The sequence below is a fragment of the Parus major genome, chromosome 2 (genome assembly GCF_001522545.3).
Source record: "Parus major isolate Abel chromosome 2, Parus_major1.1, whole genome shotgun sequence".
NCBI classification, from domain to species: Eukaryota; Metazoa; Chordata; class Aves; order Passeriformes; family Paridae; genus Parus; species Parus major.
In genome coordinates, this window is record NC_031769.1 from 91,110,581 (window position 1) to 91,135,367 (window position 24,787).

A 24,787-nucleotide genomic window follows, 5' to 3' on the forward strand; every position below is an offset into this window, starting at 1 on the left:
AGCACATCATTTGATGTAACCTCCAGCCGAGCAGCTCCTGCAGAACAGCCCTCGCAAAGGTGCGCCAGAGCCGTCAGTACTCATGGCGATGCCTGGAATAGTGGCAGATGCCTCTCAAAACTGCATTTGTTGGAAATGCATTTGTAGCCAAACAGTCTGGCAGGGGATAAGTGTTCCCTCCTGCAAAGCAATGGCACGGTAAGGAAAGGAGCTGGATGCACATTTGAAGAAAATGATGCAGGTGCCTGCTGGAGCAATGCCTTAGCAGGATTTACTGACGCAAAGGGGCTGAATATGGGATGGGAGATCTGTCCTCTTTCTGGCCAGACATAGATGCTGTGAGCCCCGTAGCCATCCACTCCCTTCTCTGCAGCCTCATCAGCTCTACATTAACTATAATCCCTTTTTGTCATAGAGAAGAAATACTGTGAGGGGTGAATAGTCTCTCTGCTCCGGTCGTTATGTGGTTCAACCTCTGGGACAACCATGGTCCAGCTCTCAATATCTAATTGAGATTGCATAACCAGATACTGCAGGCATGTATTTATATAAAAGCTATTTTAATCAAAAGATTAGCCATTAAATTGCCAGTGTTCTTAAGCATGCTTCACCAATTTTTCCACTTTTAAGACTCAAGTAGACAATTTTTTTAATGTTTTATAAATGATAAAAAATTCACATCAGATTTTAACAGAATTAAGCATACTTATTCAACACACATGGGGCCTCTGAAAAAAATGTTATTCAATTTAATAATTTTAATTTACATTGTATATGTACATGAGCATTTCTTTCAACCCACAGGTTAACACCACCAAAAAAAAAAACCAAAAAACCAAGAAGAAATAAAAAAGAAAAAAAAGTACTGTGGTTAGCTGAGTGAAGAAACTCTTGAGACACAGTTGTCTGAAATAAAATCAAGGCACTCTCCCTTAACACCTGATATATTCCTGAATTCTGCCTAGACAAAGGCATGTTCACACTGAGAGAGCTCTAAGAATAGTAGTAGATTTTTTCTGCATTAACTCTTTCTTTTACCACTGTGACAGGTCACCGGTTGTACTCTAGGATGAATCAGTGTATTGAAGTTGACATGAAGGACAATTCCACAGATGATGGGATTTGGGAGAGTATCACAGCTAAGACTATCTATGGAAGACTGGAGGACACAGACTACGTGAAATCTCACACGGGGCTCTCAACCTGCTTCCTCCCACTCACATTCCACTTAATAAATAAACCTTGCTCAACAAAAAAGCAATTTTACCGTACTATGCTGATTTGCTTGAAAATCCTTGATAAGGGCCCGCTCGCAAAAAGCTCCTGCAAGCCCTTGTCTGGCTGGTGCTCAGCACCTGGCAGGATTTGTCCACAGATAAAAGTAATTTCTCAAGGGACCTTGTGTCTTACACAAGGAGACAAAAGCAAACGTTCTTTTTTTTGGATTTAATGTCAGTATGTTTTTGTATGCGCACATGTGTGTGAGTGTAGATATATATATATGTGTATATATATATATATTTAGTATATACAAAAGCAAATTCAGTCAAAATATATTTGTCTTGCTGGTCAGGCTTGTTACAGCAACCTACAAGAAACATTAGCTTCTCTGATATTTAATTATGCTATTATGTTTGCACATAAGCTTAAAAGTCAATACAAAAAGCAATACTTTTCCAAATATTATCTGCAGGTAAACCAGAAATATTAACTATAGTGATTAGAAGTCTGTTTCCCTATTGACACTACTATAAATCTTGATATAAGAATAATTTTTTCATAAAAGCACATCCAAACATAGTAAGTGATAAAATACCAGATTACTTTTTGAAAACCATACAGTGACTCGATATCTGGGTTATCCTTTGCAGCAATTAGGCAATTCATTTGGCATCTGTTTGATTGTATAATTTAATTTCCATATAAACAGCATAGTTTAAAAAAAGACAAAAGCTAGAATGTTTAAAGCTAACAAAAGATACAGTGACATCAGGTTGACATTCAAAAATTTTTTTAGCAAAATGACCAACAAAATTTTGACTTAATACAGTGCATATAAAGTTTTTTAGAACTGAACTTTTTAAATATTATTTGAATTTAGCAAAACATGAGCAAGATTTTAATATCAAAGTGCTAAACAGTACTGCCTTAGAAGTCACTGCAAATAAACTGTAAAACAACTCTGCTTGTGATTTGACAGATATTTTATATACAAATGGTTAATAAAAAGACACGCGCGCACACACACACACGCACACAAATATAGGTATATACATATATATACATACACATTATATATATGTATATAGTTTTCCAACTGGTGTATCTGAGTCAGTGTGAACACCCCATTTAGTTATCATGTGTAACAGGGTTCCCATGAGCTGGCAGTCATTGCAATAAATACAGGCAAAGCCATTACAATATACCATGCATACAAACATTTATACAAATAAAGACACTATGCAACAAATTATCTCATATTAATATGGCATCAACAGTATAAACATACAAAAAGGAGTACGAACACGGAATGTTTAAACGCAGCCCACTATATCCTTCCTAGCACTTACATTCATACTATTTTACAAGACTTGCTTGTTCTTGAAAACCATCTTCTGTCTGTTTACTAACGAGTCGCTTGTGTTAGAAGTCTAGAACTGAACTATCCCTGATACTGACCCTGTATGCTCCAGTCACTACTTACTCGGGTTTCCTTAGCTAAGGAACAACTGAGCCACAATTGCTCCCGTGTCTTCCACATACATTTGTCAATAAGTCACGCTACATGGAATCAAGTTTGGAAAACTCTGTCAGGTAAGTTAGTGCATGTAATTTTCTCCCTTGATTTCTTTTGTTTGTTTTCCTAGTAAAATAAATTAGTTAATAAACGAGACTTAGTAAGACAGCACTTGAAAAAATTGCACTTGAACATGGGAGCTAACAGCCATTGTCATTTTGCTATATTTGATTTGTATGAAATGTTTAATTGAATGTACTTGCTAAAAAAGTGAATTTTTGTTTAGATTGTGCTGATGTATGTGCCCTTGATGCAGGAAGTATGCTAAAGGTATCCTCACAAAACACATACTACCCTGGCAAACAACAATTTGCTGTTCTTTCAAACACAGCTTCTACAATTTCACTCCTCATAGACCATGAGGTGTTAAACAACAGATTTAAAACAGTCATGTTAACCTTTTACTGCTGCTGGGATAGCATTGTCCAAAAGTGCCATATTAGCCATTTAAAAAACCCAAATCACACAAAAGAAAACAAAGAACACAACCCCAAACCAGTAAGCCAGTAAGTTTCAGGCCTCAGGTTGTAAGGACAAAGCGCCAGAAAAGACCTCATGTTAGACTCGGAGCGGCTTTTCTGTTAAGTGAGGGCAGAAATGTTAGCTATAAGTCACGATCCGTTTGCCTGCTCTGGTGGGCGTTTGCCTCTCAGGAGGGTGGTTTGACTCAGAAGGGTAAGGTGTCCAGAAACAGCCTGTCGATGATGGAAGGGGCTGGCACCAAATCTTCCAGTTTCAGGTAAAAGATGCGCTGCAGTCCCAGTGTGCAGAGAGAACGCAAGTCAGCCAGAACACCCAGTACCTTCGGCTCTGCAGACTCGAGCGGTTGTCCTTTGTTTTGGCAACTGAAAGTTAAGTGATCTTTCAAACTGCTTGTGATCTTGTTGCATAGCTCTTCCACTTTCTTTGGTTCTTTTAATCCATGTCGTTCTGCAAAGCCAGAGGAAAAACTACATCAGCATCCCTATCACAAATAGAGAGAATGCGTTTTCTTAGGTATAACCCAGGTGGATACTCTGGAACTCAGAGCAAAAAGTGCTCTGAAAGTGTAGATTTCTCAGAACAGCTGGGGTTACGTGGTGTCAGTTAACCTTTTTGCCACACAAAATAAGTGCCCTTTTCTCTTTATCTACTGAAACAGGCGACAGAGATGCTCAGTTATGACTGAAATTCTGGTACAAGGAATCCAAGCATCCTGCGTATCTGACATAATTTTCATGATATGAGACAGAATTAATTGGGTGATTTGCCAGCAAAACTATCACAGGAGGTGTTTTGGACAATTCTGTGCTTCCCCACCAGTTGTGAATGCTCAATAACTATGGCAACCATTATTTATTCAGTGAATTCAAGTGGTGATCAATATCCTTAGCTAGCTCCATCAGCGCCCAGCCTAGAATTCCACCAGGAATTTGCAGACACTCTTATAAGAAACTAAAGGCACCTTACTACCCTTTGTTATTTTGATCAGCTGCTGCTTTTTAGTTTATTCATCTTTAAAAGCTCTAAGATAAAAGAAGCCTGGAAGTTAACTATTTTGCTTTGAGTGAGCAATGCCTGAACAGCTGCTAAGTTATCCATCACAAAAACCTCAGCACTCCTAAAAGGAAGGGGAGCTGGGGTTTGTTCCCCTTCAAATATCTTTCTAAAATACTACAATGATGTTAAATGCATTCACAGTGCTTTATGCATAAGTAGAATGAATCAGATTTGTGATTCATTAAAAGCAGGCTTTTTACAGGGGAGAGGATTCTGTGTTGTTTGCTATCAAGGCTTAGTGGATGAGCTAAAATAACAGAACAAAAAAAAATTCAGAACAAAAAATCTCAAATTTGTGATGTATTAATTTGTCTCTGACTTTATACACAGGTAAGTAAGAAATGGCTTCACAGCAAAGTTGTAATAATTTACACATGAAACAGAATTGTGCCAGATATGGTAATCAAAGAAAGTGCGGGTTATATTAAATCAATTAGATATATAAAACAATGACAGCAGTGGATAAGGAGAAATTGTGGCAGTTCTTGTGTTGGATGCTTTTAAAGTCATCTCCTTCTCTTCTCTCACCCATCCCTGGCAGCCAGTAGCCACATTGGTCCCATTGTCCCCAAGCCTTGTTCCTCCGTGGTAGGAAGGAGGAGCCAGCAATAGACATGTCATCTGTCTGTCCCTTAAAGATCAGTGAAAAGAGTACAGTTCTCTTTACTTCCAGAAGCAGGAGTAATGCCTGCACCAGGTGCAGTAATGCCTTGCCCAGGCCTGTGTATATAAACTCCTTGCTCACCACCTGTTTTGGCTTAGATACTCTTTACAAACCAATAAAACAGATGGGATTCAATGAGGGCAGTCAGAAATGCAAAGGTCTGGTGTTCCACTGATATTCACCCATTTTACAGGTTTTTTTTTCAACTGTATTTACTTGGGCAGAGTTAGGTCCTGAATAATACTGGTTTGGGATCAGAATCAGAGATGTGCAGACATGGACATATCTGTCCAGAAGCTACTGTGCTCTATCATTTAAGTACCATCAATCTGCCCTGTTGTTTGAAAGCAACACTTATCCACCCAGTGACATCTGCTTCAGACATCGTTTTCACCTTGCAGGAATTAAAAACCCTAGGTATTCTAAGTGCCTTGTTTACATTAAAACATGAGAAGTCAATGAATATTTAAAGCCTTTCCAGTAAATGGTGTATAGTGTAATTATGTAAGCCTTAGCTATACAGGTCACTGAGAGTAAATACTTAGGCAGATTCTGCCATTAAAAATCTTGGCAGATAAATATTTTATACAGGTTGGAAAAGCTGTAGGGCTTTTTTTTTTTTTCTTTCTTAACTAGCCTACTGAGAGAATCTGCAGGACATTAAATTAATCTTGCAATCTTTGAAGAGTTCCCATCTTTTAATCTGTTTTGTTTTCTAGCTGTGTAAGTGAAGATATTTTTTATAGATGTAGGGAGCAGGGATACTAGAATGGATCCAAAACTTGACTACAAATTAGCAGAGCACATTTTCAAACCACTGCCTCAGTAGGTGTGTAGCTTGCTGCAGAGTATGGAAAATTATCTCTGTCTCTGGAGCATGCAGCAACTACTTTGTTAGCATTCCCAGCCAGAACTAAACGGCTTGTCTCCCACTGACAAGTTCAGAAGGTTTCATGAAAAAATCATGTCTTTTGTGAATAGCCATGAAATGTAGGTAAAACACTATGTATGCAAAGATTATCATATTAGTAGCCTTACTTTACATAAAAAAATGCTGGAAAATCAGAATTAAGAGATACTCTGTCCTTAAACTCTGGTGCTACAATATTAAAGCAGTCCCTGATAAACCAAGTTTGTTCTCCCCTGAGTGAATTGCCATACAATGGCCTTCTCTACTTGCAAATCTCCATAAGGGTCAATTCCTCATCCCTGGGACTGCCTCTAGGGGTTTCAGTCTTAAATTCCTAAGGCATCCACAGAAAATCAAAGCCATCTATGTGGAAGCCCCTCTGCTAGGGAAGGACACCACATGCACTGGCGTTGCCACTGCAGTATCTGGTGTTAGAACACAACTACTTTCTGAAGAACACACTCATCTAAGAATAGGTTCCTCGCCTTAGTAGACTTTAGGCATCTAGGGCCTAATTTGTTCAAAGATTTAGATTTAACAGGGTTCAAATAACAAAAACCACATTTTCTTGCCTTTTTCACATGCCCAGTTCTGTTTGCACAGAGGAAGACCCACAGTCTTTCTTATACAGCCTAGAGGGAGCAGCACAAGGCCCCTGTGGTAAGGGTGTGCAGTGGCACTGAAGCCAAGGGCCTCTGATAATTCGCTGTCTTCCACAAGATATTCTTATCCACATGGGAATGATAAGGCCAAGATTTATCTCAAGAAGTACAGCTGGTCAAAATAGATTTTCTCTAACTGATTGAGGAGATGTGTAAATATTACCGTAGTCAGATTTTCTCATAATGACAAAGGCACATGTAAAGTGAATATAGGATTTCTCAGCCTGTAACAAACCAGGACTGTGCTTTAGGATACCATTGATTTTTGTGAGAAAAATGGTGATTTATGGCAGAGATGCTGTCAAAAATGACTCATCAAAAGTCTTGCCTCAAAATCTCTGCAAACTTAGCTCATCCTAGTAAACGGAACACAGCATGTTTTTTACACCTTTTTCCTTTTCTTGGGAATCTGAATGTGGTTTTGTGCTATCATTACACTGATCAGCAAAAACTCAACAGGAAGAAAGCAAAGAAATCCATCCCCAGCTGCACATGTCCCTCTTTCTCTAACCTCTGACCTGAGGTAGATCATGCCAGGGTCAGGCAGACTGAGCACTACCTTTATAGAAAATGCCTCTCAGAGAGCACAAGTAGCTCAAAGACCCTGGGCTCTGCACTCTGTGTCACAGGGTATCACTTTTAGTCTCAATTAATTCTGAGGTGTCCAGAAATGCAGCGGATGAACACTGCAGACTTAAAATAGGCCTCTTGATTATCTTGGTTTCAATATAGTTATGTGATTTTCTCTTCCCCCTTCACATTCCTCTTCCCCTTCTATAACAAAAATAAGCACAAAACTCAGTTGCCTACAGCTTTCTCATGCACACACACGGGAACATTGCAATTTGACAGATCCAAGAGTCTCCTTTCCTATTGCAGTCTGGCCCACATTTATCCTGCCTAACTCTCAGACACTTCACAAGGTACCCCCAGCCTTGGTGCACAGATCTCTCAAAACCCCTCCTAACATCAGTGTAAGGATAGGCATTTTTAGAAGTTTATTACAATTTTGGGTGAATGAATCATCTTCTGGAGGTGCCCTATATTCTCCATCAGCTGTGCAAGGTACCTAAAGTCAGGTGAGATGAGTGGCCACACAGAACACCACAGTTTGCTCCCTCTTTTAAGAAAACCACAATGTAACACGGAGACTGCTGGTTGCTGTAGAAGCAAGGAGCTCTTGCCTCAACAAAGAGGTGGGAGTGAAAAAGGAGGAGTGAGTACTTTACTTTGACACTGACAGTATTTCCCTCAGCTAAGTGGTGGGGGGAAGGCAGACAATGCAATCTGGAGGGTATATTTTTTATAACTAGCTCTCCTACACTCCTCCAGTCTGCCACCTGCTTGTATGTAGACCCAGCACATGAAGCACCCACTCCAGAGGATATCCTGAGAAGAGGACTGAAGGATATCTGCTGCTGAAGAGTAGGTAAGTCTCGATTCTGTTGGGAGATTGGACAAACGCATGTACAGAAGGAACTACAGCAGTCATACTCTTTTTAGCCAGACTGGTCTCATTACTGTTTCTTGGTATGACTGATGGTGCTAAAAATTGTGTTTGTAAACTGGAACAGAAAGCCCAACAGCAGGAAGACAAACACAAACTCCTAATTAATTGAAACCTCACAATATTCTTCAGCGGTCTGGTGCCAGTCTAACAAAGCATTAGGAGTATGAATAAGCCCAATATATACAGTGGTTCTAGGCTGGTCTGTAACACACTTAAAATAAACCATATGCTGAAAGAGCTTGGCTGAATGAGGGCTAGCATGCTCTGTACTCAGCAGCATCCCACTGAGAGCGTCAAGTAGGCAAAATAATAATAGTTTGATGTGGATAGAGAAAGGAAAGGGCCAAGAGGGAAACCTAATCAATGAGGAGAATGAGAGAGAGAGAAAATACCAGCAGTTCTAGAGCAGGCAGAAATTTGAGGCTAAATTAGAATGTGCCCTTGAGATGATCTGCACTGGACTCTCAGTCTTTCTATTTTCACACTGTTAAAACAAATCTAACAAATGGTCATTTGGAAGTTTAGGAAGCATTTTCAAGCATAGGCTGAGTTAGCATCTAGTCTACCCTGAAAAGCTTCATCTTCAACACCACCCAATCCATCACAGAGTGACTGTGCAGGGACACTTGTGATCCGTAAACACACTAATCTCATAGAAATCGTCCACATGGAATTAACAACAGAACTTGACCCAAGATCAAGCATCTCCTTTCCATGCTGGCACTCTTCTTTAGCTCATTAGAGGCTACATATCAACAGAATAAGTGATCCAGAGGAGAAGAACATGACAGACCTAGTTTTTTTACTTTCATAGTCATGTGAGGTGAGTGTCATGCATTGCTTCCTACCTACTTTCTTCTGGGTGATGCTTAGAGCAATACTCATATGTTGTGGAGGAAGTTGTGTCCAGCCTTTCTAAACCAACTAAAGGAAGTAAAAAAAGAGAAGAGAGACAGAGAGAGGAAGATCCTAAAGGAGCACCTTACAGTAAAAAGATGTGTTTTGGCACAACAGAGTTCCAAGTTAACCGTTTGCAAGCCTCCACAGTAAACCAGATGCCACTTCTTTCATTCTGGGTGCTCTTTTAAGCTGATGTTTTATCTGAGAGGACCTGAAAATTAATCAGCAATCTGACATAATGATTTTCCTTCTAGACAACATACCACAGATTTCCAGGACACATAAAATAGATAGAAAAATCAAAAATATATGAACTTTCTAATGGAATATATAATGCAAAATATTGTACATACCTTTAGTTTTACTCAAAGCAAGCAATGTAGTGAACTACATTGAAAAGAACAAATGACCCTACATGCCTATAACCATGCATCCCTATGCTGTCACCTGCAGCTGTGGCTGGGATAGGACAAGGAGCTCTGTGGCTCCAAACAAGTCAGTAGGGTTAATTGAAAGTCACTGGAACTACTGGGGAGACAATTTGACATCCCAAAATTAAGGAACAGCCTTCAGTATATCTTAGGACACAGGGACCAGTGAAATATCTTTTAGTCTCCAACACCGAACTTTACATTTATTCCCTCTTCTTTCACTGGGAGACAGATGTTAGCTCTCCCTGTCACTCTTGAAGAACACAGAATATGTGAGAGTAGTGACTTGTCTTACTCTTCTCCCTCAGCAAAAATGTCAAAATTGGTAGTATACAAGAGGTTTTGCTTTCTAAGAGCCCATCTTTGTTTGGGCTAAGAACAGCACTCATGAAATCAAGAAGAGTGAACAAGTCATTATTGCCAGAAGAAATTGTTCTTTGAATTCGATGCTACCTAAGATGCTGTACAGTATTAAAGCAGGCTATGACTACTACAGATCACAGGGTTGTTTTCCTCTTTTTTGGTTAAGCCATCAAATCATAAGCAATGTGTGTGATAATCAAGAAAATTTTGCTCAAGGCAGCATTCTGGTTTAGCAGTGTTGTTACTAAGGGCAAACAACTAGATTCACAAAAGAAAGCTTTCCCAGTCCTTATTTTAAAGCCTAATGACATGGATATCCACCTGGAACATGGGAGAACCATGGTCAGATTCCCTTCCTGTTGGAATCAGACCAGAGATAGGGCCTTGGGTGTCCCTCTGACCATCAGCTTGTCCACAAATCACCAGACACACCAGCCATTCTGTGGCCTGTGAAATATTTCAGGTTGTCTTAAGACAAAAGACAGTGGTACTCAATAATTGGATATCCTGTGTTCCTAGGAAAGGCTGCTCTTCCTTGGTCTGACTCACAGAGAAAGGGCTTGAAGCAGTTTGCCAGCTACCCATTGCTTCCAACAGGCCATTACAGCAGAAAAGGGTGCTTCCCCTGGAGATAAAGAATGGCAACTAAACCACCCATCTAAATCTAAGCCAAGCTTCAAAACAATGTTTAAAAATGTTCAGCATTTCAGACTTCTTCACGTTTTGTGTTTCCAAATTTTCTCTTTGTTATTTTTTCTCTTTTGGTGTGACTATTGGGAAAGCCAACACATGGCCTGTCATACTCAAACTGCAGGGAGGAGACAAGAAGCCATTTCTTGTGGGATGCCACATCAGAGCCAAATCTCAAGGTTTTCCTGAATAAAAAGTTTCAATACACTAGCTAGAATCACCTGATTTCCTCTTACTTTACTATTAATAATAATACTAATACTTACTACTTACTTTAATAATAATTTTAGTATTGTTAATCATTATACAATGCTATATTTTTTCAGGTTACCAAATTTCTGGCTGAGACCCTGAGTTAGCTAACTGCCCTTGGACATCTGAAACCTCTGACTATTAAGTCACTAGAGCTTTGGTCTAATTTAGATCACATGAAAATACATCCTGTCCTTAGACCAAATCAGCAGAGATATACCAGCCTCATGAAATAAAAGAATAAGCAGAAAACAACATTATTTTTAAACACCATCTCACACAGGAGAGACAATCAAGAGCTTCTTGACAAACAGAGAAAAATCTTAAAGCTTGTATGTAGGGAAATGGTCTCCTTTTAAAGGCAACTACTGCTTCCATTTGTTTAGAAACTTTGGGAAGACCAGCAAACTTCTGGAAATGTTGTGATCAAGGAAAAGAAGAAATGTGGGTTATATCCAACTGAAAACTATTTCTAATTATCCTAGGGTGAACTGAGCCAGTCACTGGACAACTTTGACTCCTCATGAAAGGGCAAGCAAGCAGTGCTTAACTGAATAAATTACCATGTTAAAACAGAACATGGTTTTGCAAGGGGACTAAGTTTTCCTCCTATACATTTGCTTTTGCTACATTCCATTAGCTTGATGGGAATCCTGTTCATCAATCTGCATACTCTCGGTCTCCAGGAGGATAATCAAGAACTACCTATTGCTACCTAAAAAAGACATATCTCATATATAGTAAATAATCTAAATCATTCATATGTGCTATATATATGAGCATATATGCCTGTACGTAAATATATAGAGCGAGGGACAGCACCTGCCCTTGATTTAGAGATCTCTAAATACATATACATACATAAAAACATTATGTATAATGTATAACATTATTATGCTTACACATACACATATGTAGGTGTTTATAGCACATATATGTAAGTATGCATGAACATATGCCAGTTTATGTATATATGCAGGAGAAAAAAAGTGAATTGGGAATGTTCTTTCTGACTTTAACATACCACTCATTTCAGGAATTTTTTTATACAGAGTAAAGCAGCTCCAATTAGTTATTCCAGTCCTAAATGTTTTATCAAAGAAACCAGAATTTGGACCTTAAAGTACCCTTTCCAACTGCAGAAGAAATTAACAGAAATTAATAAAGAAACTGAAAATACCTAAGAAACAAAGAGCTACATACATACATTAACCCTTCACCAAAATGCAGGAAGGCAGCATACCGTGCAAACTCTGAACCCAAAATCTTGGTCCCACAGATGTCAGCAGGAATTGGCCAATTTTATATCTGTCAATGAGTGTTTTATCTCAGGGTTGGCCTGACATCCTCTCATCCTGGGTAAAATGAAGACTACAGCTGGTATTGTTGAGGCCACTGCTTGCAAAACAGTGGATGACTGAAAAGCAGAAGGAAATCAATATCTATCCCAGTGGAGCTTATATGCATCCCTGGGAAGATTCAGCTCAGGGCACACTGAAGCCCTGTCTCACACTGATGACACAGTTACACTGTTAAACTGCCAGTTTTTCTGGTATGAGTGTGAGGCTCTTTGTGGAGATGACTTCTGCTCCAAATTCTGCTGAGTGGTTGTCAGACACCCTTTCTCCCAACCCCTTCTGCTGCCATCAGCCATGACTCTTCTATTGCAGGATGTCCAAGGTATGCAGTGGCTTTAATGTTTCAGGAATGCAGAAATTACACTTTAAAAGGTTATGTTCCTCTGTTTTGTACTTACTGGACAGATTTGGCAGATTCTGACATTAGTTTCCTGCTGTTCACCCCAGCAGGCAGAAAGGGTCATATGGTCACGTGCACACCCAAAAGCTTTTGTACAACTGCAGAATGTGACTTTTTTCTCATTATTCTCTGTTTTTCCTCTCTCAGAAAAGCAGTACATGGAATACCTAGACTAGCCTGGCTATACCAAAAAGCCTGCCTGCCCTCATGGAGCACACTTTCTGGTCTAGCTATCTTGCTGAGAGATGAGCTATGCTAGCTGTATGGCTTCTAGGTCTCAAGCTGCCTTGATATTACTATTCCTACACAGGAGACCTAGCTCTGGTAATTTCATTGATATTTTCTGGGACCTCAGCAAGTGTCTTGAATATTTTTGTAGGAACTACACCATTTGCTTGGAAGCAGTTTGCTTTTTAGAGACTACTCCAAGAAAACAATGAAGTTGCAAAGAAATAGTTTACATTTTAAGAGAGGTGCCTGATAGCCTAATGTTAATCCACAATTTCAGGATGGGCATGTTGGTGCTTAAAAATCATAATTTCTTCACCCTGAATATAGCTAAATTAACTGAAATTTCTTGAATCTACAATAAAGCACAGCACTAGAGTATGAAGTTTTCTGTTAGCAAAGGAGCACTTACCTGTAATCATAGTTAGAGCTGATAGACTTGCTAAGGCTGGGATATCAAGGTTAAGGCTCTTTAAGTTTAAGGAAAAGTCTTTAATAGAGTCGAGCCACTCCCCAAATCCACGAAGGCACTGAAGTCTATGAAGCACGAGTCCATTGCAGAATACAAACTTATCCTCAGCAGTGTCAGACCTCAAATAAAAACAATTGAAAAAATTACAAATGCGTCTTCTACTTTACAGAAAAATGCATAACCAGTATTGAAGCGTCTGTCATTTAAAATCCAAGGCATATTATCCTGAGACATATGTGGGCATTCACGTTTGACAATATGTTTCTCCCTTGGGGCCAAAGTACAACAAACAAGCTTCTGTGATTGCTTACTTGGTAGAGTTATAAGCCTGAGGTTAGCTGTAGCATGTGGTGTAGACTGTCTAATTAGTTAAGATTTTGGTCCTGCCCAAAGGCATAAACAGAGAAGACATTTTGCATTAAATACTGTATGTTTGAACCAAAGGAATACTAAGTGAGTGTATTTTGACATACAAAACTAATAAAAAGATAGGTTCTGCAACTCTCAGCATATACTTAGTATCATCTGCTTTTATCAGATTGTAAAAATTGGCAAGCAAAAAACAATGGAGAACATGTGCAGTAATGCAGGACAATACACATAACTGCATAAACTCTTTTATATGAAAACCTGTCAGCAAGAGGGAAATTACAGCCAAACTCTCCTCTTTTTCCCCTCTCCATTACCAATAATTTTGTTAAAAAACACATGCAAAGGTTGTTTTCAACCTAAATAAACAATGGCATAGCTGAAATCACCAGTCTGCAATTTTGCCAGTTCCTGAAAGTGGATTTGGTGAAGTGTCTTAACTAGTTCTAGACTGACAAACAGCATTTCACTCTATTAAATGACTTGGCACTAAAAAGAAAATCAATCTGAACAAGATTTTAAATATTTTAAAAAGGAGATGACAAAGGGAAAAGAAAAAAACTTTAATATTTGAGGTGTGTTTCTATATTTCATACTTAAGAGTACGAAGAAGGCTTGGTCAAATAGTACCTGAGGGTCAATTTTGATTATTATGTAGGAAAAAGATGGGACAGATGAAATAAAAGAAGCACATAAGTGACACTTATGATCTCTTTTTAATTACCGTCTTGATTTTTCCTGCAGTGTAAAACAAATTAAACATTACAACCTTTGTATGCAGACATTGCTGATTTTTTGTGCCTTTTTTTTGGTACAAATGACAATGTTCAAAGATAGCCCCATATTTACTCCTTAAAAATATTCAGATAGATGATTTTTCACATCATCTTAAGAGGAAATTAAATAAATAGTTACCTGATGGAGAGTCTTAGTACAAACAGCTCCAAAAAAGCTGATTCTATGAGTAATGTCTGATCTTCTTTTGGGAGGTCAGTAAATCCTGGGATTTTTTCTGCCCAGCCTCTAGTTATGTCAATGGAGGCAGTCAGAAGATTATAGAACTGTTGTACATGTTCTGCATCTGTGCCTGCAGCAGCCTGATCAGTGGAACAGTACTAAAATGAAAGCCACAGAAAGCAAGGTTATATGCATTTAAGGGCATTCTGTGAAACATACAGCATTACTTGCCCAACAACATTTCCTTCTGTGGCAAAGATGGTATTATTTACAAAGACATAAAAAATAGGTCTACATCTACCTACTTATTTGGTTACCTATGGGCATTTTGTTATTCAGATAGATATTACAAAAATATTTCCATATGTATAGAAGTAATTTCAAATTTATAACTAAAATACAATATCACATTTTATAAGTATCTATATGCTATTAGTAAACAGAAATAGAAACCTGGTGGGTAGGATAATTTGCATCACACTAGAAGAAGAACATTATTTAGCTTACTACAATGAAACACTTTTCCCATTGATGAATTTGTCTGAGTATGTCATAAATGCAGAATTCTTCCAAAAACCTCACAAAGTGCATTTTATCTGACAGTGATAGAGACACATAAGATAAATCACATTTTATCTGACACATGCAGCATTGCTTCATTTGAATACAGAATTGGTTCAAAGTAAACCAGCTGCCCCATATCACCTCTTATCCTTCAAATTGAAGCATTTGAGGTTCAGCAGAACCTATTATCCTGCTTATGTGGTCATAACTCTTCCAGGCATCCATTTGACAGTCTCAGCTTGCTCAGCTTCCCTGTGACCCTCTGACAGCTCCCTCCCCACTATCGCCTACTTCATCACCAGTGGATCCCTGTCACTCCTTTGACACTGCTGTCTCTCTCTTGGAGCTTTTGTGGCTTAGTTCAATTCTGTGCTTGGCAAGTGCTGCTGGCTTTCTGAGCAGGTACTGAATAATGTGGCATTTATTGTAGTAACATCCTCATCATCAGACAGGGATGGGTTATTTCTGGGAGAGACTTCATACCCACGAACTCTCTCATGAGTTCAGCCAAAGAAAGGCTGAGGTAGTCTCCCTGGCTAAAAGAAGCCTGCATACCTTTTGGAAACAATTTCCCACATGCATTTAGGCTTGAGTTCATCGGCCCAAAGGCCACTCTAGCAACTCTCCAAGCCAGAGTGGAAGCAGAAAAAAACTCTTTCCCCATCACTAACAGTGGTCTGGCAGCCTGAGAGGACCATATTACAACAATGGGCTGCAGATATCACCCAAGTTACTAACTGCAACCCAAAAGTCACCTCTGTGCAGGACAGAGAGATGGGGCAGCAAGCAGAACTTCTCAGGTAGCTGTCCTCTGCTCCGCCTCTCCTAGCTGGAGCTGGTTGCTGTTGGCAGGTAAGGGATGAAGGACAAAATGTCAGAGTTGCTGACTGATGGGAGAACCACAGCAATCCTAGAGACCTCTGTCTGTATCTGGGTCCTGGTACTAGCCCTTAGTGACTCTGTTCTGCTTACCCAACACTAACTGCATGAGTTTAATCACAGTAAGTTCCAGCTCACATCCCTATTCAGCTGGTGACACATGTGCAATCCTTCTTATAAAGTTTGTATGGAGACAAATTTTGCCTCAGCTGCTCCAAAGGATCCTGTGACACTGAGGCAGGTAGAGGTCACAATACAGAGAAGGTGGGGAGCAGCAGTAGAGAAATCTGTATGCTGCATCATCTTTGTGTTCAGACCCCCACTTGAATGGAGCAGTTGAGGATGCTCAAGCATCAGGAACCAACTACTCCTGGCACCGGACTGCAGCAAGATGCACACAAGTAATTGATGGGTAGAAAAAGACAATTTGCTTCTTCAGAGACCATGCATGTTCTGGACCCTCCCTAAGTGAAGCTGCAGAGCAAGCCACAAGTGTGCATTCTGGCTCTGGGAGATATGCCTTGCTACACAGGGGCTGACCTATGACTCTTTCTTACTGCATGGGGAAACTAAACAGGCTGATGGAAACTCCTGCCTCATGACAGGTATTGCTCAGCCAAGACATGTTCTTGATCCTTTGAGCAGTAAAGGAGAAGGAAAAGAAAAAATATACTACCCATTCTGAATGAGTTCATTCTAAATATAACTCATCACAACAGCATAATTATGCAAGGTGTTAATTTGTTCCCAATATTTATAAAACATTCCTTTGGCAAAAGTAAGGTAAAGTTTAAACATTTTCTAGTGAAGTTGAACGCTGCATTATGTTGTGTAACTGTGAATGCTACAGTGTGGTATACCCCATGCTGGGCATTGAATCAAATTAAATGCATCCAAAAAAATTATAACCTCTATTTTTTAACATAGTCTATCCCACGAGAGCAATTTTAGAAGAAAGGTAAAAGATTATATGGAATTGTATAATTTTCAGCTGCTCGCTATAAAGTATTAGAACTTAAAAAGAGTTGTCAAAATAAAATATTATTTACTTGTAACAGACTTAGGAGGATACAAGTAACAATAAACAATATGTATGTTTCTGTTTCATGAACCACAATTACGGGTTTTTTCCATGATTATTTCATGGAGAAGAAGTGATATTTGACCTAACTTGTGACCAAGACAGCTGGCAATCCTGCCCTTGGTCAGGAGGCCACAGGACAGAAGGGCTTCCTCTGATCTGCACTTCTAAACCTGCCCTATGTAAACTGGAGCCAAACGGGGAGAAAGACAAACAACAAAGCTCTGCCCCCCTCTCTTCCTTGGAGCTCCTTTGGGAATCAAATTAAATATGACTGTTACTTAAGGAGGGGGTTGCTTGTGCAAGCAACATTAACTTGTAGGTTATATCTGAAGACATTTGGAAAGCCTGAGGTTGGGGAGCCTGATAGCACAACTTAGCTCTGCCCTTTGCCTGCTTTCATCAGTTGCTCATTGACGGCTATAGCTGCAAAAGCCTAACAATAACTTCTCTGCACAGACGAAAGCCTACACTCATTTTTCCAAAAGCCATGATATGTGCTTAATTTTGTGGCCCAGGAAGGGGGTGTGGGGAGGGGGGAGATGATTGCCTAAATGCTGCACTCCCCCTCTGAAAAGGCAACATTTCTATTCATGTTGGTGCTTACTCTGCATGAATAAGAATGGCAAGATATTGGGTCTGTTTCTCATCTCACTTCCTTAAAAGTGTAAACTCGGACTTGTACCAGTAAACAGGTGTGAGACCAGACTACGGCCCTTGGCAATTGCCTTTTGAAACCAAGTACCTAAATATACCACTGCTGTGGACTGGTAAGTTAAAACCAGCGCTGAGATGAAAAGCAGCCATGTTCTGAACAGAACTGTTTCCAATGTTTTGGTGTAAAGTTTGTAGCTTATGTAATTTATTTTTTGTTTTGCTTTCTTCCTGGGTTGCTCTGTGTGTGTGTGTCTGCAGGGCTTTCTGGAGGGAAGGGATACACACCTTTCTCCGAAACTCCTATCAGTATTTTTAAGATGGTCAAGATATTACAGCTTGTAAACATTAAGACCATGCTGAACTTTAAGGTCGTATCTGCAGAAGTGTCAGGGATAACTCCAAAGCCAGGTTTCCAGATCTGCCCATTTGTGGTGCACAGTGAGGTCACAGCCTAGCTGAACATGCCGTAAGCTAGTCTTTACAGGTACACGATTATTCTTCATAGGAATATTTCAGCATTGCAGTGTGTTTATGGCATGTTTCAATAAATTCATTTAATTCAGTTCATCTTGCTCATTACACAGCATTTGTTTCTGATCTCTTCTAACTTTTCAAAATAAGTATAACGGTCTATGAAAAACATAAGAATCTACTAATTTATTATAGAATATTTTTTGTCATTTCAGTACCGCTGGGCATAACAGACTATTATATATTTTAATGTAAAGAAAAACTTAGATATTAATATGTTCTAACAGATAATCATACTTAATCTTTTAGCTACCAAGACTAAATTAATTTACTGTCAATCATATGCTCCCTGTGATGTCCAACAGAATTGCTCAACAACTAAATCTGTGGGTTGTTTTCATTAAAAGAGAAATAATTACTGTAGGACAAAGAAAAAGAATCACATAAAAGCGCATAATTTTTGTTCAGTTTTCTGTAAATGCAAAAGAACTTTATATCAATAAATAAATACAAACTGGACTCCTCTAATTCTGTGGAACCCAGCAGATTTCTATCAAAGAGCACAGCTCGTCACACACCTTGGTATTTACAGAATGAACCCTGAGACATTCTGGGTAATTTATGGTACATGTAGATACTGCTAATGCATTCTCCCCATAGTAGGTTGTCATACATTGAACAGCTAGACTCTTGACAATAACTTGAAAAATTATATGATTTAATACTTACAGATTAGTTTGAAGAAAATATGTTACAGCATGCTTTAAATTGCTAAATTATATATATAAGTATAGTTTAAAATAGCATAACTTAATTTTTATATAATTGCAGTAAATATGCTTTAGGATTAAATATTACTTAGCAACAAGTGATAAATGGCCAATGGAGTTATTGTCTGAGTACAGTTTCTATTTTCTACAATCTCAAATTTAATCATATTTCTTTAAGGGGGAAGAATTTGATCTTGTTTTTCCATAGCTGTATTCTTTTCTTATCCTGTATCAACTTGCCTAAGAATTGTATTTAACAAGCCATTTCAATGGTGTATTTTGATAACTACAGAACATTTTTTTTCAGCTTTCAGAATATTTCATGAATATTTATATTGTGACTATGATACATTAAAGAACAAGGTTACAAAAATGTATTACCTTTAGTAAAGTTTTGCTGATTTTTCAGAATTTTAATTTTTAAAGGCTTGTTTTAAAAATGTGAGTTTTACTGAAGGAATATTTATGCTGGGGTATCCAAAGCCAACCCTGTTCCCATTAAAATAATGGCAAAATTCCTATTGATTTCAATAGGAATTGTCCTATTCATCCACTGTCACATTCTGCAACCCTTCTATCTGAATATTAGGGAAGTGCTGTTAAATTTTAGCCTTCGGGAAATGGAAGTTAAGACATTGGACATTCAAGTACTTGCTCCTGGTTAATCAATGACATCATAATTGATTGTGTTTTGTCACAGCTTTTTTGCAAGAAGAGTGCTCTATTTATCTATGCATTTTTGCTTTCACTCAGCCACTGAATGTACTGCAGATTATTAGATTATTTTGTGATTGAGATCCTCACAATGAATAGTTACAAATACTAATATCTACAGCACTTCCTTTCCTCTCATTGTCCACCTATCACGAAAAGACAACAGCGGGCTGGACAGATTTCTACACTCATCCAAATTTCACACTTAATTTCATTTTGGCAAACCAACTGGTCAGGAGAAATGCAGCTTGCAAATCATTTCTGTGCGGAAAGCAAATAGGGAAAGAAAAGTGAGACATACTCTTGAATAGTCCAGCTCCCTGGGCGTGGAGTCGGTTAAAGCTCGAACGAGGGCATTCATCATGCTGATGGGAGGAGAGGGCGGGGAGGGCTGAGAGGGTTCTTGCTGTAAGGGGCTCTTTGGTTTGGAAGGCAGCCGACCTCTTCTCCCTTTCAGGCTGTCGGTACGGACAACTAGGTGAAAAAAAATCCCAAGGGAATCAGTTGTGAAGGTACTAGCAAATAATGTTCATCAGAATGAACACCCTGCTTTCCTTACAGGGGCCAGACTAGCAAAAATAAGAGCATTTTCCAGTTTCAGCACATGCTCTTTCATTGTGCAAAGGAGCACAAATGGCACCAGAACTGTGTTAGACCTATGATCATAAGCAGCAATGTAGCTGTTTAGTGAGAGCCCAGTTGTGTTCCTTGTGTCCATGCTTTGTTTGCAGCACGTCAGTGTGCCCGTGTACGTGTGCCCGTGACACTCCACTGCTGAAAAAAAGCTGAATGTGAAACATAGATTTTAGTGTTTCTACCACCAGTGTCCCTGTTAAATGGCAGAGGCATTCATTCAAAGTAATTTTAGCTTTCTTGAAGCATTTGAAAAAATACGGTCACACTATATAGGTTATATTATCCATGTCAGTATTTGCAGTGGGGCTGCTCACACAATATTACTCACATGCTTAAATATTTGCAGAATTGGGACTAATGAGTTGATCCTGTTTCCATTTAAATTAATTGCAAATTTACAATCAGCTTATGGGAATGAAAAGAGATCCTATGTTAAAATGCACACAATCCAATGCAGCCCCCAGTGAGCTAACAAGGGGAAGCCAACAGCATTATCGAGCAATGTTCAAAGTTAATAAAGGAGACATTTTGGCCACTGTCAAATTATCCTCTTGTGACCTTGCTGCTCTTGAACTCTGGGGTCTATAGTCTAAATATGATAATTGGGGTGAAAAGCACAAAATCAATACATTATTACATATATGCACATATTTTGGGGTAAATTATGAATCTCGTCACTGACAAATTTATTGTAGAGACATCCATGTTCACACACAGACACACACAGACACAGATTCATTAAACATAATATTTTAGTTTTCTGGGATCATAAATAGCCACAGTCCTTACCTTCTTTAACCATGCCGACACTGAGACACTTCTGGAACCGGCAGTATTGGCATCTGTTACGACGTCTCTTGTCCACTGGGCAGTTTTTATTTGCCAGACAAACATATTTTGCATTTTTCTGAACTGTTCTCTGCGAAAATGCAACACAAAAATAGTAAACTGATTGTTTCTTGAGCAACTTAGAACCTGACAAAATGCGTTTTAATTACAACATGAAAAGTGACAGTGCAATTCATATAATTAGATAAAATTAATTTCCTAACACACTAGCCTGCAGGAAAAACAATTTTATTAGTGCTAGCTGCTGACAATGAAAATCATCTAGGATTGTTCTGAAGCAAGTCTCTGGAGACAGGCAACTTTGAATGATAAAATCATATCTGAAATTACCAGGTCATCACATCTACCTTTGGGGATTAGATTATCTCCGCTTTTAATATCCCTTTGGGAACAATTTTCTACTTGGTTCATTCCCTTGATTATTGCTGACCTTATTAAAATAAAATCAAAATTATCTGCAATGTATTTCTCTTGCTATCACTATTGTTAGTCAGATACCACAATAACTGGTTTGGTTAGCCATTAAAATCATCAGAGAGAAAAATAAAAATACCAGAAACCCCTACAAAACATGTTTTGCTAAATACTCTCTGAAAGTTAACCTGACCTGAGGAAAAAAGACAGAATGATGACATAGTTATGTAAATTTAAATAACTCTAAAGTCATGTTGAAAAAAATAAAATCAAAATTTGTAAAAACCTGGTAAGCTTTGAAAGAATGTAAGAAATATTAATGCAAAAAGCTATGCTTAAAATGAAAGATACATCAATAAATAATATCCAAAAAAGTATTACTAGAAAAAACACCAGGAACAAATTTATCAACTCAACATTCAACATTAAATCTTTCACTGCAATTAAATTAATGGATAAATTTTATTCCATAATTTGTGTTTGTTATAAAATAACAGCCTCAATGTACTAAATGTAAGAGATAAAGCAAATATTGTTCATTGTGATTTGGAGCTGAAAACAGTTTAATTTTGCAGAATAAGTTACAACTCGAGGACATGCTATTGATTTCCACAGGGGCAGGTTTGGGATAATAAGAGTTGCTTCTTCCATGTTATTTGTGTCCCTTTTCTAGTTATATCTAAATAACAAATTAGTTTTATAGGATATATGTATGTTGTCATATGGTCAAAGGATTATTATTATTAATAGCTCCACCTACAATAAAATAATGTTGTAAGCCCTCCCCCCAAATATTTAGGGACTGTTTTTGTTCCCATTGTATCTTTTACCAGAACAGCGGCATAACTGCTATCTTAGAAAGAAGAAATACACAAAATCAACCCCAAACATTTCAAATCCTAAACTTGCTGCCCAAAACCATCCTACCAAAAGTCTTCATTTAAACAAGCTATTTCTGAAATTAATACTGGAATCCCAACTCAGTCTGCTGAAAGGAAAATACAAAGCACCCAAACCTAAGATAAAAAAATAGTATATTCAGGTCTTGAAAATATAAGCACAGAGCTTCCACTGAGAAGCTGCTGTGTGCAATTTATTTGTGTTGCTATTCAGCTGCAAAGCTGCCCTCATTGCAGGGCAGGCACCAGGACCCTGTGCAGTGCTTAGTCACTGCTCTGCAGGCAGCTTTCCCCTGGTAAGGACTCCCCGGGCTCCTGAGCTCAAGGGTAATGACAAGGCAGCAACCAAAAGCAACAAGAATTACTTGGGTTTGTCCCATGAGTGAAACCAGTTTCTTCCTGGTGCTGACCACCCTGAATTCCTGCTCACACCGACCGCCCCTGGACAGCAAACGGCACCGCTGCCACCACCTAAAATACTAAGTGGACTTTACGATTTCAGGGATTTTTTTCACAGTATAATTGGAATTGGTGACTGAGTAAAACCCAGGCTGAATGTACCCAATGAGTTTCACTACAGAATAAATGCAGTTCATAGCTTAAACTGGGGCGAGCTATGTTCCATTGAGGAATGCTGGCAGACCGGAGATACAGTTCCCCAAGACCACTGCCACAGCCTCTTCCCAGCAGAGATTGCCTGATCCTCTCATCCTACAGAGGGCTCCCCTTGACCTTCTCCAAAAACTTTGGGTCTCCCTCCCACCCTGCCGGGAGGACCCTGAGTTTTAACACACGATGTCCCTGAAGGCCGAGGTCAGGACCAGGAGCATGCGGGGACAGAGGGCAGTGAGGTGGGAGCAAGCGGGGAGGGAAGCGAAGCGCGGAGCTCTCACCTTGAAAAAGCCCTTGCAGCCCTCACATGTCCGCACCCCGTAGTGCTGGCAGGCGGCATTATCTCCACAGACAGCGCAGGTGCCTTCCCCAGACGAAGAGCTCCTGCTGGGCGGAGACGGGAGGCCACTGCTGCCGCTCCCGCTGCTCTCCCCCATCAGGCTGGAGGTGGCTGCGTTGAGGCCGAGTGGTGAGAAGGCTAAGGTGGCTGGTCTTTTGGCCAGGTGAAGCCCGTAGGAATGGCCCTCCATGGGAGCCTGGCTGGCGGCGGGCCTGTCGGAGCCCAGGGGCAGGCTCAGGGAGGCAGGGTCGTAGCACATGTGGGCGGCCGCGGACGGCGTGTGCGGAGGCGAGTGCTTGAAGTGGAAGAGAGGGAAGCGCGGAGGCACGGTCTTCATGGGGGGGGCGTCCATCAGGTGGCCGGGAGGCAGGCAGGTCTGCGTGGGCTGCAGCGGGGGCTCGTCCCACAGGCCCTGGTGAGCAGGGAAGCCGGGTGTGGTGGGTGTGGAGGGTGGAGATTGCTTGAAGTACATGGAAGTGCTGGGCATGCCCTCATCTGTGGATGGGGGCAGTGAGGGCTGGTATGGGGACAGCCGGGTGTCTTCCATCTTTATGAGGGGCCTCTGGCCAGAGGAGGCAGTTTGCATTTGGTAGAGGCAGGAAGGCTTGAGCTCATAGCTGCCAGAGTAACCCTCCATGAAGGTGCTGAAGCTGGGAAGGGACGTGGTGGCAGTGGCAGTGATTTCGGTACTGCTCAGGTCCATGGTCAGCTTGGCATAGTCAGGGTTCATGATGTCTGAGCTGTACTCCGAGCCATACGCGTAGGTCTGCGATGCATAATTCGAACCGGGCGGTGAAGGACTATACTGCGCTTGCACACAGGGCATATCTGCGAGGGCAAAGGGGCACGTTAAAAACAGGCCCAAGGGCACCAGGCCGTGGCCAGGGCCCTCCCAAACTTCTTTCCTAGAAGCTTTCCCAGAGCTCAGATAGGCACCCAACTCCCATCCAGACATTTAAATTAGCCTCGAGCCTTTTCCTTTCAACAAGAAATATGCGTCAGGGACCGACTAAGCGTTCGGTGCTATGGAGCCTCCTCTCATCTAGTTAAGGGAGAAACTCACATTTATATCAGTGTCAGTGAGAGAAGAATCCATCTCAAGCTGCCCTACATCTGCTGCTTAATATACATAGGTGTCAATGAGAATTAGATAAGCAGAATGAGAACAGTTTATGACTCTAAATCTATCTCTGTATGCATGCAATCATGCTGTAAAATTTTCATGAAGGGTAAAGAGATTATCAAATGCATAATAATAAAAATTGTAGTTATTTTAAAAGAAACAGTATCTGCCGTGCATGTCAGAGGAATTACTCAAATCACAAGGTTTCCTACTCAGGACTTGAAAACATCAATTTTGCTTAATCAGCTCTGGACCTTTGAAGAATATTTCTGGTCA

The 24,787-nt window shown here is 39.8% G+C and overlaps 1 protein-coding gene across 1 annotated transcript in view; it reads right to left on the reverse strand.

Moving 5' to 3' along the window:
* Positions 1–543: 543 nt before the first annotated feature.
* NR4A3 (nuclear receptor subfamily 4 group A member 3) overlaps positions 544–24,787 on the reverse strand; it is a 29,336-nt gene continuing 5,092 nt past the window's right edge. Inside the window, exons 3-8 of the mRNA XM_015618628.2 lie at positions 23,330–24,216; positions 21,064–21,193; positions 19,940–20,112; positions 14,461–14,660; positions 13,117–13,295; positions 544–3,727 (exon numbers count right to left, since the gene is read on the reverse strand). Of these exons, the coding sequence (XP_015474114.1) occupies positions 3,465–3,727; positions 13,117–13,295; positions 14,461–14,660; positions 19,940–20,112; positions 21,064–21,193; positions 23,330–24,214 (1,830 nt within the window). The 5' untranslated portion in view covers positions 24,215–24,216 and the 3' untranslated portion in view covers positions 544–3,464. The remainder of the gene's footprint in view (positions 3,728–13,116; positions 13,296–14,460; positions 14,661–19,939; positions 20,113–21,063; positions 21,194–23,329; positions 24,217–24,787) is intronic.